General features: G+C 37.1%; 1 protein-coding gene across 1 annotated transcript; it reads left to right on the top strand.

Annotated features, from left to right (window-relative positions):
• The first annotated feature begins 3006 nt into the window (after nucleotides 1-3006).
• Nucleotides 3007-5719, top strand: LOC131598037 (probable F-box protein At4g22030). Its single transcript, XM_058870685.1, has 3 exons — nucleotides 3007-4225; nucleotides 5190-5305; nucleotides 5429-5719. Exons 1-3 carry the CDS (start codon nucleotides 3007-3009, stop codon nucleotides 5717-5719), a joined length of 1626 nt encoding a protein of 541 aa, XP_058726668.1.
• Nucleotides 5720-17309: the final 11590 nt, after the last annotated feature.

Below are 17309 nucleotides of genomic sequence, written 5' to 3' on the forward strand. Positions count from 1 at the left end.
GTGGAATGAAGGAGAATCGTTGTATTCATTGGGTTAGTTGGAAGGAGGTTTTTCTTCCGGTAGAGAGAGGAGGGCTTAGCTTAAGAAGAATCAAATATTTTAATATCACTCTTTTGAGTAAGTGGAAGTGGAGAATTTTGGGGGAAAACAGAGAGTTGTGGTTTAAAGTCTTGAAGGCTTGGTATGGTTATATAAAGTTTCAGGTAGCGAACGGATGTAGTAAGGTTATAGAGAAGGTTTGTAAATCTTTTTGGTGGTTGGATATTACTTCTATGGATCATAAACATCGGGAGGATTCCTTTATTCGCGGCTGCCATTTTCGTGTAGGAAACGGTTTCTCAACCTCTTTTTGGCACACTAGGTGGTTGGAGGAGGGAATTCTTAAGGATCGTTTCCCTACCCTTTTTTCTATTTCTTTACTACAAGATGTTTCAATTGCAGCTATGAGAGGGTGGACCAATGGTGATTGGAGGTGGGGGGGACTTGGGGATTCCGCTGTCAAGCAGAATGCAGAACATAGATGTTGTATCTTTTGCGTAAATCTGCAACCTGCTGCACTATTTGGTTCTTACGGAAGGAGTTCCCGATTTTTAGGGTACAGATGGTTTTTTTTAGGGTAGCCACCTGTTGCAGAATGCTCTACCGGCGCCAAATTCCTTTTTGACCGATGGAAAGGTACGACTCTGCTTTGAATTAAATTAGGAAATTGGAGGTCCTCACAAAGTAAAGGCTTTTGGTTGGAAGTGTTTCATCAATAGATTACCGACATAGGACGTACTTGTGGCTAGAGGTATCAGCTCAATCTCTAACAGAACTTGTATGTTTTGTGGCATCAATTTCGATTCATCTTTGCACTCTTTATTGGATTGCTACTGTTCTGTTTTGGTATGGAAATACATTGCCGGGTGGATAGCTTTTTGAAGTGGTTATCTTTTTGCAAAGCCTATAAATTAAATAAAAAGGCAAGGAAGGTGTTATTTGGTTGGCCATATGTTGGAAACTGTGGACCGTAAGGAACTATATTGTTTTTAGAAGTGATACATGGAATATTCGCGACATTGGTTAGGGTATTAAAGTTTTAGTTTGGAAATGGGCGTATATGGGAAAAATTAACCAACTAAATTATTATTTTTATGATTTTAGCAAGAACTCTTAGTTTTATCTGTCATAAGTTTCAATTGATATGTAATTTTTCTTTCGGAGTTTTTTTCACCGTTGGCTGTATTTCTCTTTGAGAACTTCGATTCTATGTTTCAATATATCATATTTCTTATTAAAAAAACATGAATTCTTATTTTATTTTTTCTTAAAACTATCTTTATCACATAAATTCTTATTTTATTTTTAAAATTTTTCAAACCCACGTTTTTTATTCGAAGGTAAGTTAGCTACCCATTTTTTATACTTAATTAATTTTTTTAAAAATATGCCATATTAAATTCTTTTATAACATCTCTTTTAAAAAAATTTATGTAACACCATTTATTTGCATGACAACAAGTAGGATTGAGATCCCTTTAGGCAATAGCAACTTTTATGTTTGGCATACTATTCCTCTCTTATGTTTTAGGAGATAGAGATTTCCCGTCTTTTTTCTTGTAATAGGGTGGAGTACCGCTTATACTCCTTTTAGTGAATTCCATTGTCTATTAAAAAAAAAAATTCCTTTAGCTTGTATGTTTCCCATTTGCATATAATAAGACTAGAATCTCTTTTCTCAAGCAAAACATAAAACACATAAAAAGGTGAAACATTTTCAAAATAAAGGAGAGAAGATTCAAGTCTCTCTTATTTAAGAGAATCACTTGAGATTGTTCCCCTAACGAAAACACCAACCAATTGCAAGTTTTATAAGGACAGTTGTCCACTAAAAAAACATACAACAAACAAAAAACAGAAAATATTGGGAGAACTACGACGCTCTGACTTCTCCTTTGTACAATGGAGGTACGTAGGCATAGAGTTCATGATACTCTAGCGAGCATAATTATTAAAACCTGTTTATTCATGCATTGAATTCCACTTCAGCAAGTAAGTAGTATTCTAGACACACTCTTTGAGTAGAAACAACAAGAGTGAATCTTGTGGAGTACCCCTAGACGTGAGGGGTGCTAATACCTTTCCCTCGCGTAACTGACTTCCGTATCCATTTCTTTGTCGCGAGACCTTGTTCTTACTCATCTGAGGTTTGCTGGCATTTCCTTTCTCCTGATGGGATAAATATGTTTAGTGACAACTCTGTTATATTTTACGGTAGCAACAAACATGAAATTTGTTTCTATTCCTTGTTATTTTTAATCTTTGATATTTTCAAACAATTTGTTATGATAATAATCTTTGGCATCAAAAGTTGAATTTGATAGTTTTTATTTGACAAAAAAAATGATTTTGATGGTAGTTGCTTTAAATCTTATTAATTTGGTATTAACTTAAGGAAATTAAGTCCACCAAAGAGATATAATAACGAATTGAAACTTCACATTTTTAAAACTAAAATGTTGAACATTTTAAGACTTAGTTGGTACGGTCAAACCCAAAGACAAAAATTAGACATTTCTAAATCTAAAATGGAGCACTAGCCATATTGCATATATTTGACAAAAGTAAAAAGTAACTTAATATGAAAGACATTTCTAAAATTAGTGAATGAATAGAAAAAGTACATACCATTTGTTGTAGGCTAATTACCACATTGTTGTGCAGACATTATATCATGGTTTTAATTTTACTAAGTCGCTTGTTGAGATTTAAGACCCAACAAAGCACAAACTATAGCATTAAATTTTGAACAGAGAATATGTCAAATATTTAAACTGGTCAACCAGGGTTTCCTTCATTTCATTTTGACCCTTTCCTTACCTATCCCATTGGTGCATTGCTATATAAATATTCATATTTCATACCACCTTACACATATAAAACATTCATTTCAAACCTTATACATATACACTATCCTAAACAACCTTACCACCAAGAATCACCTTAGAATTATAATCCATATATTTTATGGCTTCAATGTTAAAAACTTCAGTTGTAACTTCTTGCTCTTTAACATCTTCAAAGAGAGTTATTAATGCAGCTATCCATCTTCCCAAACTCCCAAATATTTCATTGCCACCAACAAAGATTCAAACCAGCAGAAAACAACTACTTGATCATCAACAGTTAATACTAGAAAAATACAACAATAACAAAAACAACACACAGATATTACATGATCAACAACAAGAGAATTCTACAAATTCTAAAGTCATAGTTCAACTTTATGCTGTCTTAGAAGCTGTATCCGACAGAGTTGAAATGCATCAAAACATTGGTGAACAACGTAACAACTGGAACAACCTTCTATTAAACTCAATCAACATGATTACTCTAACTGCTACAACCATGTCTGGTGTTGCTGCTGTCACAAGTGGGGAAGGTGCACCACTTTTGGCTCTGAAGTTATCTTCTGCTCTTTTATTCTCAGCTGCAACTGGATTATTACTTATCATGAACAAAATCCAACCCTCTCAACTCACTGAGGAACAAAGAAATGCTACAAGACTGTTCAAACAACTTCAGACACAAATCCAAACTACAATTGCTATTGGAAATCCCACTGAGGATGATGTGAAGGGTGCAATGGAGAAGGTTTTGGCTCTTGACAAAGCCTATCCACTTCCCTTATTAGGAGCAATGCTTGAAAAGTTTCCTGCAAAGTATGAACCTGCAGTTTGGTGGCCTTCCAAAAAAGGAAAAACTCAAAGCAAGAAAATGGGTAAAATGGATAATGGATGGAGTGAAGAATTAGAAATGGAAATGAGGGAGGTTGTTGAAGTGATAAAGAGAAAAGATGCTGAAGATTATGACAGACTCGGAAACATAGCATTGAAGATAAACAAGAGTTTGGCAATTGCAGGGCCATTGCTCACGGGAATGGCAGCTATTGGATCTTCATTCATAGGAAATGGAAGTTCTTTGGCTGCTTTTGTACCTCTTTTGGCTGGTTCATTGGCTGCTGCAGTTAATACTTTTGAGCATGGTGGACAAGTTGGGATGGTTTTTGAAATGTACAGAACTTCTGGTGGCTTCTTTAAGATGTTAGAAACCTCTATTGAATCAACACTGGGAGAGAAAGATGTAGAGAAAAGAGAAAATGGAGAGTTGTTTGAAATGAAGATGGCTTTGCAGTTGGGAAGAAGTATATCAAATCTGAGAGAACTTGCATCAAAATCAGCTACTGGTGACATGGATGAATTTGCCAGCAAAATATTCTAAGACATATCAATTAAGTCATTTGTTTATATTTTTTTATTATTTCATTCTTTGTAGTTACTTATCTGACATAATTTAAAGAAAAGAAATTGTTATAGACGCATATGCATGTTACTGTTCTGTTTTTGTTTTTCTTGATTGGGTCTTGTATATTTGTTTTTCTTCATTCTTTATAAATTACAATGCATGCATGCAGATCAGGAGTTCTAGTATCCGTGGATTTGTATTAGTTAAGCACTTTATGAAAGAGTCTAAGCTTTTTTATAAATTTTTCATGCTATCGTACACTCAAGAGATAATTGTTGTCGGAAAAAGAACACAAATGAAACAAAAAAAAAATGCGTCAAAATAAAAACCCATTTTTATCTCTGAGAAACCTGTTTAATAAGAATTATTTTATAGGCAGTGCATTTCCAAGCAAGCACCTAGCTGAAGAGGAAGATATTATGATAAAAGTAACTATCGGGGAATTTAACCCAAAATTTTATCGAGCACCCCTAAAAAATTTGTCTTTCCTATATTATTCTTGACTTAAATTTGAAAAAAATCCCAAATCATTAGCTAGATTTTAGAATTTTGAGAAAGCTTGTTCAATTAACTAGATATTTTTAGCATTCTACTGTATTTTTCAAGTTCGTTTTTATCTTCATTCTTTGAATTTAAATCGGATATTTAATGTTGTATATTGCATATTTACGAAAATTATGCATTTTTTTCGTCTTTTTGAATATTCGGTAAAAACCTATAATTACATGCATTTTTATGGGAGATTTTGAAAAATCCAGTTAAACCGCTTATATTTTTATCGATATTTCAACGATTCCGGTAGAAGAGGTAATGGTGATTGGATTTTTCAAAAAATCCGATAAGCCATGATTATCTCTAAAGTTTTTAAAAAATATGATAGTTCATATTTCTTTTTTTTTTTATAGTGGGAACTAGACGACGAGACGACATGATTGCTTATAGACGACTTGACAGAGCTGTAGAGAGCTCTCGTCGGGTAGGGGCAGATGATGGGAAAGATTCGCAACTCCGGACGGGTAGAGTAGTTTTCACTAGTTATCACAAGAGGAGGATGGCTGAGCAGTCATGCGCACCCAGTACTTTCCAGCGTATGGGGAGGTAGAATTGCACTGATAGAGATTTTGATGCAAAACTTGACGCTTAGGAGGATATAGAGACTCGAGTTGAGGCTCAAGTTGACACTGAGGTGGAGGCTCAAACTGAGTTAGAGGTGACGAAGGCACACACTAAGGTGGAGACTCAAGCTGACACTGAGATGGAGACCCATGTTGACAATGAGACGACGACTCAGGTTGGTGAGGATGTGAAGGCTCAAGCTGAGACGGGAGTGACTGCTCTGGCTAATATAGAGTCGATTGTACAAATATATGGGGGCTTCCCTAGAGAGTGTAGTGATAATTCCTTCCTCCGCATATATCAATCATGTGGCATTTAGACTATGGCAGGGAGAGGTATAACTATTTTATCTAAATATTTTTTATTATTATTTAATGGAGAATAACTGGTGGTTTATTATAAAACAATCTTCCATTGAATTTGAAGAATTTCTATGATCTGCTCCGGTGAAAGGATTCTGATAAAGTAATTGAAGTAACCCCGTTTTCATCTCGGAGTTTCTTCCATTGGCTTGGTCACGAGCAAATTGTGCATTGAGTCGAGGGCTATTAACACATGGTCCTCGAGGTGGAACATTTGGATCCGCAGCCATTTCTTCCTCAACTAAATTTTCAACCGGAGTTGAAGAAGAAGATGCTTCTTGTTGTTGTCTTCTTTCCCTAGCTAGTTGTCTCCTCCTACGAGTTTTGCTATTCTCTCTACGTGCAGTCCTCTCAATCTCAGGATCAAAAAGGAGTTGATCTGCAGGTGTACGTCCTCGCATAAACTGTAATCTGAAAAACTAACCAAGCAAATTAACAAAGGGATAAGAGCTAAGAAATAAGAGATTTAATTATAAGATTCAATACAAAACAAACTATTGCAATGCTTGCAATATCTAAACAACAATCCCCGGCAACGGCGCCATTTTGTTGAAAGAGTATTGTGGTACTTTTTGTTTATCGTTTCCATAGGGATTGAAGCGATATTACCGCCGTTCTATAGTTTATTTTGTCGTGAGTTAAAGTTAACATAGGGTTTGGTTTTGATTTGGCAACGTAGTTCTTCGATCTCATGCAAAAAGTGTTAAACTTGGTATGTGGTTTTAAAAGATGGTAAAAGAATGTCAAGATTAGATTTTTGATAATTTACTTCTAAGATATTTTCTTGATCAAATATGTGAACTCATGAATGATACAATAATCAGAATCCTCTCAATATGTTTCATGTCTAAACCACATTGTGAGATTTGCCATTTTGATCCTTAAATGATCTCTCAACCTAACTATCAAAATGACAACATTCAAAGCTTAATATAGGTGAATATCAACTCACAAGGCTATTTCTAAACTTTACTTGTTGATAGATAAAAAACCTAGGTCAAGACTTGAAAACATTTTCTCAAATAGAATACAAATCTCATAAATAAATTAACACAAGGTTTTTCACCATATATATATCATCACTTGTTCACATACAAAAGATCAAAAGAAATACAAACTAAAAGCAAATCATCTACCTCTAATCTTGACACCAAGAAGGTTTAGCCACCCAATTCCATGGTGACTTGAGCAACAAGCAAACTATCAAGCTTTATGAACATTGTCATACCCCAAATTTGTCCTACCCCTTGATTTCTAACTGGCTTTAGCTTCGCATTTCATCTGCATACCTCCATTAGGTCATTTAACACTGCATGCATCATTAACCAATAATTTAAAGCATGGGATAAGAGGTCCTCCAGTGGATTAGGGTTCTATTGGCTGGAGTTTCCTACTTGGGATAAACTTGATCCATCTGGTCGTTCTTCGAGCATTGGGATCACGAAATTAGGTTTTGATTCATGGAATCCTATTCGTCAAATTACAAGGTTCACCAAGGTAATTGGATCGGGTGGTAAGAGATCAGGTGCTTCAATCCTTACCTTTCCATCAAGAGAGTCCTCGGGGCGTTACGGTTGTGTTAAGGGCATCAATTAAGGAAGAACTTTGTCGTGGTACAAGATACGGAGTTGTGAATTCATTGTTGTTAAGGCATTTGTTCGTTGTTTTTATGCGAGTGGCTATTGGAAGTTGAATCAAGAATTGGATTCATTTGTGTGAAATATTCATTTCAAGTGATTATGTGGGGCTATGAGTTCTTAATGTACAAGTTTGATGGGATTAAAATGTGAACCGTAGTTCAAGTTGCAAAAGCGAAGCTTGCCATAGAATCTCATTCAAACATCCATTCAAAGTTCACTCAAGTTGATTAAAAAGGTTATACAAGCAAAATTACATCCACACTTAGTGTTCATCATTCATCATTAAGGTACATCATCAAGATACAAGAAGAATGTAAGTTCCATAACATAAAAAACTTCAGAATACATCTTCAACTTTGAAACTACAAGAACCTTTCAAGTTCTGTACCTAAACTTTGAAATGCATTTTCTCAAATGTTACAAGAAAGCTATACAAGTCATTACAAGTACCAGGACCATTTACATCATATACAAAACAGAGACACAAAATTTGGATGTTATTCTAAGCCATGTCTTTATTCAACTTCGCCGTGACTTCGTCTTCCGTGTTGTGACTCCATTTCTTTAGTGTTCTTCCGCAAGCTTTTGCGACATACCAGAGCAAACTCAAGCCAAATAAACCTGCAACATATCATTACAAAAATTCAGAAACTTTCACTTAACAATACCATTCAAAACTCCACGATTGTTCATTGTCAGGACTTAGGCTAAGTACAAAGAATCCTAAAGAGCTACTAAACTTCAGCATAATTCAAAAAAGATGGGCATACAAATTCAGGCTATTCATACATGTTCTAATTCACATCAGTTCAGATACCCACTAAAATCTACCTTCCATAAAACCACACTATGCCACCCATCAGCTACATAATCTGGTCTGCAACAAAGACTTCGTGCCGTCAAAAAGTTACATCCAAAGTCATCATGTCTACATAAACCATTCAGTCCCTGCCTTATCAAAAACCACAATCCCAGCTAACAGTTACAATCCAGAAACAGCCTGTACACAATCAAACCCTTCAAAGAGAAAAGCCCTGCATAAACCTTTCAAGCCATAAAAAAAAACCTACAGAAGCAACCACCAACTGTCCCATAACATAACAAGCATAACCTCTAACCGATTTCTAACCACATAACAGTTTTAACAAACTTTTAGCTAACTGTCCTAACAATTTCATCTTAACTACCTACCAGCTCCTAACAAACTTATAACTACTTTCAAAACACCCATAACAAACTTTCCAACCAATTCCTAACAACCTAACATTCAGTTAATTGAATCCTAACAGAAATAACAGAATCAGTAACAGAAAATCAGAGAGAAAACTGACCTGAGAAGATCTATATAACAGATGCTTCACCATTGCTCAGGGGTTCGATCATCTTCTTCAATTCCTCTTGCTCACCATTCTTGGCTTTCCACCATGGACACTCTCTGAACTCTGAATCGATTCACAACCTTCAATTTCACTCACCCTCTTCATTCATTCCTCACCATCTCCTTCACCATCTCCTTCATACAACCTCCATTTTCAAAACTTTCTCCAAATCATTCTTCAACCTCCAACAATTCCTAAGGCTCGATCTTCTTCAATCTTCATTGCTCCAATTAACACGGCACCATCATCAATCATTTCCTTCACATCGATTCTTCAAAGCCGCGAGCAACAGCACTGCGTTCATCATCGTCACCGATCCATCATCGAGTATCCCCTGCATCACCTTCAACCACCGTGTTCATTCATCATCATAATAGTCAACGCTTCGCAATAACGTCCATCGTCCATCAACAACAAACAACGACATCATCGGCTTCACATCCACGACGGCCTTTCATCGCAGACGAAGAGGAAGAGTGAAGGAAGATCGAGAGAGTGCAGGAGAGAGTATCGCCGGAAAGGGTGAGGTAATCGCCGTCGCGCAAGGAAGGATCCACCGCCGCGAATTTCGTTGAGGAAGAGAAGAAGAGTTTACTCGTGAATGAAGATGATTCGTCACAAGAGTAACAACCCTAATCCCCTCTTATTTTATTTTTTTCAATTAACGTATTAATTAACATATGGTTTAAATATTTGGCTAGTATATAGTTTAGTGTTAATTGGAATATAATGATGCTGTTAATTGAATTAATCTGAATTGGGATAATCAACAGTAATTTGATATTTGATTGATGTTAATTAGAGATTAGCATAAGATTTGAGTCAATTGGATCTATTAGAAAATCTGAATAGAAGAATGCACTGGGCCACGAATTGCTAATGCACACCCCCCTTGGCCCGTTCCATCATTTTTGGCACATGAGAGAAGTCTATAACAAAAACAATGCTGTTGGGCTATTCCCCATTGGACCCTGCGCCTTACTACTTTCTGACACTACCATTTTCAACTTTAAACCCCCTTTTCACATGTTTTTTTCTTGTTAGAATTTAGGAGTTTTTGACATAGTTTTGGTTCTAATCTTTTTAGATAATAAAAAACGTGTAAAATCATAATTTTCTCATTAGATTTTTAGGTAATAACAATAGTTAGAATCATAATTTTGGTTTGATTTTTAGGTAATAAAAATGACGTAGAAAACAATAAAATTGTTAGTTTTAGGGTTAATGGTTTTTAACATATTTAGACTTGAATTAGGAATCCCCATTAAAAACTCATAAAAATGGTAGTTTCTAGGTTAACTTTGACATTTAATTTCCTTCACAAAAATACCATAAAAATAGTAGTATTTTTAGTGTAATTTTGCATTAGTACTTGAATTGTTTTTGTGCTATTTCCATGTTATTTTTGTATGATGCTTCTGTGATTTTATCGCTTGTACTTTTGGCCTTATTTTAGGCCTATGTTGTTAATACCACTTGTATGCTTCTTTTAGGATTTAATCACCAAGTTAACAATAGGAATTAGAATAACTTAGATTAGAATTTAGGATTAGTCCCCTATTGCATTCTTTTTCTTTTTCAACTCTTTAAAACATTAATAAACGGAAGATGCGAATCACATTAAGCAAGTGATTGAGAAATGAGTGGGATTCATTCCCTAATCTATTTCTCAATCGCTTAGTGGCATAGAAACGAGTGGGATTCATTCCCTAATCTGTTTCTCGGTCACTACTTAATGGGAGAGAAATGAGTGGGATTCATTCCCTAATCTGTTTCTCAAACATTAATTAATGGGAGAGAAATGAGTGAGATTCATTCTCTAATCTGTTTCTCAAACATTACATAATGGGATGGAAGTGAGTGGGATTCATTCCCTAATCTGCTTCTCGATCATTATACATTTTATGTGATTCGAATCGCGAAGTAAATTCCCTTAAAAAACACACAAACAAAAACACTTTAAAACATCTAACAATGGTTCAGACTAAAACAAAGTAGAGAAAGTGGTGAGTGGCCCGGTATTGGGAACTGTTCATCACCCATCTACCCTAAAAGACACAAACCAATCATTTCTTTTTCTTTTGCCTCGTTGGCACCTAAGGGCAATGTCATTTCCGTTCGTACGCATCGTAGGTCTTCCCTTATGCAAGAACGTGAACGTTGACTCCGCCCAATTAAAAAACACAAAAACAAACAGAAAATCTTTAGCCGAGCTACTGTTGGAGCGGTAGAGCGGCAAGCAACAAAAGATTTGGAAGTATTCATCCGGGAATTATCGTGTCCACAGAGATCGGTGAGAAGAACTGCCGTTCGACTATCTCGTGTTCTAAGTTTCATGAATTGGGTGCGGAAAGGTAAATGCGGGAAAAGTAAATAAAAGCAGATAAACAATCTCAATAGTCCAAGAGAAATAGTTATGGAATTGCATTTCGTTCTACCCGTCGAATACTTAAATCTGAAGATCTATCGCTCGACACTCACAATACGCATCAACATCACCGGGCATCACTCGAGATGCCACATCGGTGCCCATGTCTGCAACACCGACGAAAGCTCAACCGTACTATTCACATCAGCGATTTCTCCACCAACACAAACAACACGAAGGCATTAAACTCGATACCCACTACGATTGTTAGTCCTAAATCCATGTCTGCAACCCAGAAACTAACAATTATCATTCCTAATCAAGATCTATGGTGTCCATGTCTGCAACAACACAAATCCAGAGCATTTAAGCAAAAAGATCAAGAACAACAACAATGATGATTTGTAAAGCGAATATATAAACGATCCCAAGATCCACAAATATACATACAATAAGAGTAGAAACATACATACAACACCCACCATTAGAATGAAACAAAGGGAAGAGAGAAGATGAACCGGAAAGATCTCACCGGTACAATGAAATCGAGTCAGATCCATGATCAATCCACATGACGTCGCACCCAATGGTGTTTCCTAAGCCTCTAAACTACCAAAAAAGGATCAGAGCTCAACTTGTCAAGAAGAGGTGATAAAAAACCTAAAAAATCTGTTATTAACTATTTATACAAAACTGAGTTTCGCAGTGGGCGCGACGCGCCCTATTTCAGTGCGACGCGCCCTATATAAATTTACCAAACCGCCCTAGAGCGCGAAGCGCCCTAACCCGGCGCGACGCGCCCTAACTTCTGCCAGACTATGTTCTTCAAACTCAAAGAGGGCGCGACGCGCCCTACAGCGCGCGAAGCGCCCTGCACCAGAACAGCAGAATTATTTTCTCTTTGCTCTCGCAGCCGTGTCTTCGACACTTTATTCCTCAAGGCTCCGAAAACGCAAGAATACCTACAAAAATACAACAAAACTATCAAACGGTATAAAAGTATATGAAAATACAAGTATTCGTAAAGTAAACGTAATTACACAAAAACGGGGGATTATTCAAACGGTATTAACAAAAAGCATTGATAAGTGCCACTATTTACATCCACAAAATAACTACAATTTGGCACTTAACAACTCTCCCCAACTAGAATCTGTTTGTCCTCAAACAGGGCCAAACACTCAAATCGCAAAAGTAAAAATCCAAAGAATCAAGAATCAACAAAGTTTAGAAAAACGAAACAGTTGTACGGTTCAAACAAAAACGTACGAACAAAGTAAACACTTACCACTATCCTACAACGACAACATGAAAATGAAACGATTCCTAAGTACAAAAATCATACAAAACATCCTAAAACAAAACAAGCTCAATAATGAATCACGCCTAGCAAAAACTCATCGGTAGATGAAAAACACCGAAAGGTGAGGACTTTGAACACACATCCAACAATCTTGCAAACAATAGACAAAATTATGCTTTCATCCAAATATAGTATCGAAAATGCAACGGCACGAATCACAAGGGCTTTCAAGGTTGTAATGTGGCTCGGTTAACAAACAAGTGATAAGTCCTAAAGCTAATCGAAACAAAAACTTGCCTAAACCTAAGGGAGTAATTACTTCCACAAAGTTTCAAACAATACAATTTCAATCCAACTTTTCTCTTCATCACAAATTTCACACCAAACACAAAACTTATTAGCACACTCTTATTCAAAACTCTTTTTGTTCTTTTCTTTTTCAAGCTTTTCTCTTTTTTTTCTTTCTTTTTCTTTTCTTTCTTTCTCACTTTTTTTTTTCTTTTTCTTTTTCTTTTCTTAACCTCACATCAATCACAACATAAAGAGGCAAACACCTTCTCCCCAACTTGAATTCAACCATAACATAAAGCGAATACTCCCTACTTTCTAAGGCAAGGTAAAAATCCATCTAAACATCATAGGTGCGGGTTCAAGAAAACAAAGAATCAAACATCCATACACATATGAAAACCAAACGCTCATAGACAAGCATTAAGCAAAAACAGTATGGAGATTGACAAAAAGGCTCAAAAGGGGTTACTAATGGTCACACACTCACAAGGTAAAATGACATTTGGCTTATGGTAGTTGTGCTCAAAATCAAACAAGTGCCTTGATCACTTTCGTGCATTCACAAAATCAATACAGACGAAAGATTAAACATAATAATATCCAGTTAAAACAAGAAATGTCGGTCACTCACATATATACACAATGGAAAGCCACCTCACATTTATGGTAAAAAGGAAAAACTAATTGTGATTCAAGTCATGAGCAAGTTATGCAAAAAAGAATGAATAGTATGAAAATTGTACAAATGAAAAGTCTCCAAAACATGCTATGCTATAGAAAGCGATAAATGAGTACCTTGCCACGTACAAATCTGAACAATCATTACCGCACAATTGGCATGTTGAATCAATCAAAATTGGAGAATTACCAAATGCTACTTCAAGCGATCGGGCCAAAATTTGAATCTAAACACAAACAAGAGAATTGAAAAATAAAGCTATAAAAACTATACCAGAAAGCCTTGGTGTAAGTGGGAAAAAGGGTAAGTCGAGTGACCCGTTAAAAAGAGGTCACTGGCCAAAAGCAGCCCAGCGCGCGACGCACCCATGAGCGCGCGACGCGCGCTACACCAGAAAAGCCAGACCAGTCTAAAAAGACAGATTTTCCAGTGAGCCACCACTTAACACCTACACAACTCAATTACAGAAAAACAGAAAAATAAAACCATTGGGGTGCCTCCCAACAAGCGCTCGTTTAACGTCGTTAGCTCGACGCCTTTATTGTTTCGCGAATGGTAAGAAACTTCCTCGCGGTACGCCAATGCTTTCGCCTCAAACGCAACCTAAAGAAAACGTCCTGCCCAAACACTTAACAAACGAATTAAAAGCAAAAGTAAATACAAGTATGAGTCTATACACAAAATATACGCTATGGACATATATACGAAACTTAAAACATAAAACCATCGCAATGCGATTAATCTCAACCAATCCCCGGCAACGGCGCCATTTTGTTGGAGCGGTAGAGCGGCAAGCAACAAAAGATTTGGAAGTATTCATCCGGGAATTATCGTGTCCACAGAGATCGGTGAGAAGAACTGCCGTTCGACTATCTCGTGTTCTAAGTTTCATGAATTGGGTGCGGAAAGGTAAATGCGGGAAAAGTAAATAAAAGCAGATAAACAATCTCAATAGTCCAAGAGAAATAGTTATGGAATTGCATTTCGTTCTACCCGTCGAATACTTAAATCTGAAGATCTATCGCTCGACACTCACAATACGCATCAACATCACCGGGCATCACTCGAGATGCCACATCGGTGCCCATGTCTGCAACACCGACGAAAGCTCAACCGTACTATTCACATCAGCGATTTCTCCACTAACACAAACAACACGGAGGCATTAAACTCGATACCCACTACGATTGTTAGTCCTAAATCCATGTCTGCAACCCAGAAACTAACAATTATCATTCCTAATCAAGATCTATGGTGTCCATGTCTGCAACAACACAAATCCAGAGCATTTAAGCAAAAAGATCAAGAACAACAACAATGATGATTTGTAAAGCGAATATATAAACGATCCCAAGATCCACAAATATACATACAATAAGAGTAGAAACATACATACAACACCCACCATTAGAATGAAACAAAGGGAAGAGAGAAGATGAACCGGAAAGATCTCACCGGTACAATGAAATCGAGTCAGATCCATGATCAATCCACATGACGTCGCACCCAATGGTGTTTCCTAAGCCTCTAAACTACCAAAAAAGGATCAGAGCTCAACTTGTCAAGAAGAGGTGATAAAAAACCTAAAAAATCTGTTATTAACTATTTATACAAAACTGAGTTTCGCAGTGGGCGCGACGCGCCCTATTTCAGTGCGACGCGCCCTATATAAATTTACCAAACCGCCCTAGAGCGCGAAGCGCCCTAACCCGGCGCGACGCGCCCTAACTTCTGCCAGACTATGTTCTTCAAACTCAAAGAGGGCGCGACGCGCCCTACAGCGCGCGAAGCGCCCTGCACCAGAACAGCAGAATTATTTTCTCTTTGCTCTCGCAGCCGTGTCTTCGACACTTTATTCCTCAAGGCTCCGAAAACGCAAGAATACCTACAAAAATACAACAAAACTATCAAACGGTATAAAAGTATATGAAAATACAAGTATTCGTAAAGTAAACGTAATTACACAAAAACGGGGGATTATTCAAACGGTATTAACAAAAAGCATTGATAAGTGCCACTATTTACATCCACAAAATAACTACAATTTGGCACTTAACAGCTACGGTAACTCTGATTCCTGAAAAGGATACGTAGGCAGCGGGGTAGGGCCCGTGCGAGTACAATTCTTTCTTTTCCCTACATTTTGCATTCATTTCGCATTTAGACATAGACATAGTATACACCCTTTAGATAGAAACAGACATAGGTGGATACCATCGAGTACGTTGGGCGTGAGGGGTGCTAGCACCTTCCCCTCGCGTAACCGACTCCCGTACCTAGATTCTCTGGTCGCAAGACCCTGTTCCTTCCTTTGTTAGGTTTCCTGATATTCCTTTCCCTTATGGGATAAATATATTGGTGGCGACTCTGTTCATTTTTCGCGAGCGTGCGACAGCTGGCGACTCTGCTGGGGATGTTGCTAGACCTGTTGCTGGTCCATCCTTAGTGAGTCGATCCTAGCCTATCCGTTTGTTTGTTTATTTACTGGGTGTGCTATGTTTTCTCTATACGTGCCTTTATTTATTTTATGTATTTATTTTATGTTTCGCATGTCCTGTTTATTTTCTGCTTGCATATCATGTTTATTTCTGCTTGCACATCATGCATATGGATTATATTTTGTGTTCCTTGGGGTCTTCTGTTCTGTTTTGCAGGATGGGTGGGATGTTCTATGAGGTAAAAGGCCCAATACCCAGGCCAGAGTGACACATAGGATACCTAGGACAGAGTGGATAGTCATGACGCCAACAGAATGTCAGGTTCTGTTGATTGCGATCATGAGACCCACGACCAGTCGAGGTTCAAATGAGATACCGTTGTTGGCATGTATTTGCGACAATGATGGTGTTTTAGGAGAACTGATAACGCTGGAAGCCATTGACCTACCTTGACCTAGATTCACCTGTGAGTGGGGTGGGATATACATGACAGGTACCGTTGGTGACTATTCTGTTCTGTTGGTGACTATTGGTTTTCCTGGTATTCAAAAAGGTCTCGGACCTTTGATCCTGTGACATTTGACCTGTATCAGTTATTCAGAAGTTTGTATGGTGGTTACTAAGATTATATGGACCTTGATCTCATGCCTTTGCATTGCATAACATCATTGCTTTATCCACTTCATTTATGATAGATCCTAAAGTCTATTTCCAAAAAAAGAAGGAGAAAAAGAAAAAGGAAATAGAAAAGTAAAAGGAAAGAAAAGATATTCTATACAAAAAAAAGGAAGCTTTAATTTCAAAAAAGGAAGAATGAAAGTGTGTGAAAAGACTTTAGGATCTCCCATAAATGAAACATGCATTCATACTATCATGCATTTCATGGTTCTATCAGAAGCTTGTGGGGGCCTTTTCTACTCAGACTTTGACATCAACAAGACGATTGGCTTCTTACCGCTATGTGCTCAAAAGTTAACATTGGAACAACTCTGTGGGGTTTTGACGGAGATGAGAACAGAAATGAGGACTAACATGAAACAATGTATGGAGGTTATTCAAGCCTTTTCTCTTTGACAAGAAGAATTGAGACAAGTTCCTCAGAGGCCAAATGCAATGTTAATCTCACCTCAAGAGAAGGTCTTATGAATCATAATGTTTGAAATGATGTTGAGATTCTTGTTCTTAGTAAGGAGAATTCACATCACTGAAGTCTTCAAGTTTTCGAGTATTGAAATTGACAAAAGGTTCACCTCTTGGAGATATGTTTGGAAGCCATAAAAAGTCGTGACTCTGATGATTTAGATATTGTTGGTTTGTGCCTGATGTCAAAAAGAAAACTGCAAGGGTCACTTACTCACTCCAGATGGTTTGGATATCGAAGCTAAGTTGGTAATCATCTCTTGTACATGTGTGGAAGTTGCTTGGGGCTCCCGCACGAGGGATAAGCAA

This window comes from Vicia villosa, linkage group LG4 (assembly GCF_029867415.1).
Source record: "Vicia villosa cultivar HV-30 ecotype Madison, WI linkage group LG4, Vvil1.0, whole genome shotgun sequence".
In the NCBI taxonomy this organism is placed as follows: domain Eukaryota; kingdom Viridiplantae; phylum Streptophyta; class Magnoliopsida; order Fabales; family Fabaceae; genus Vicia; species Vicia villosa.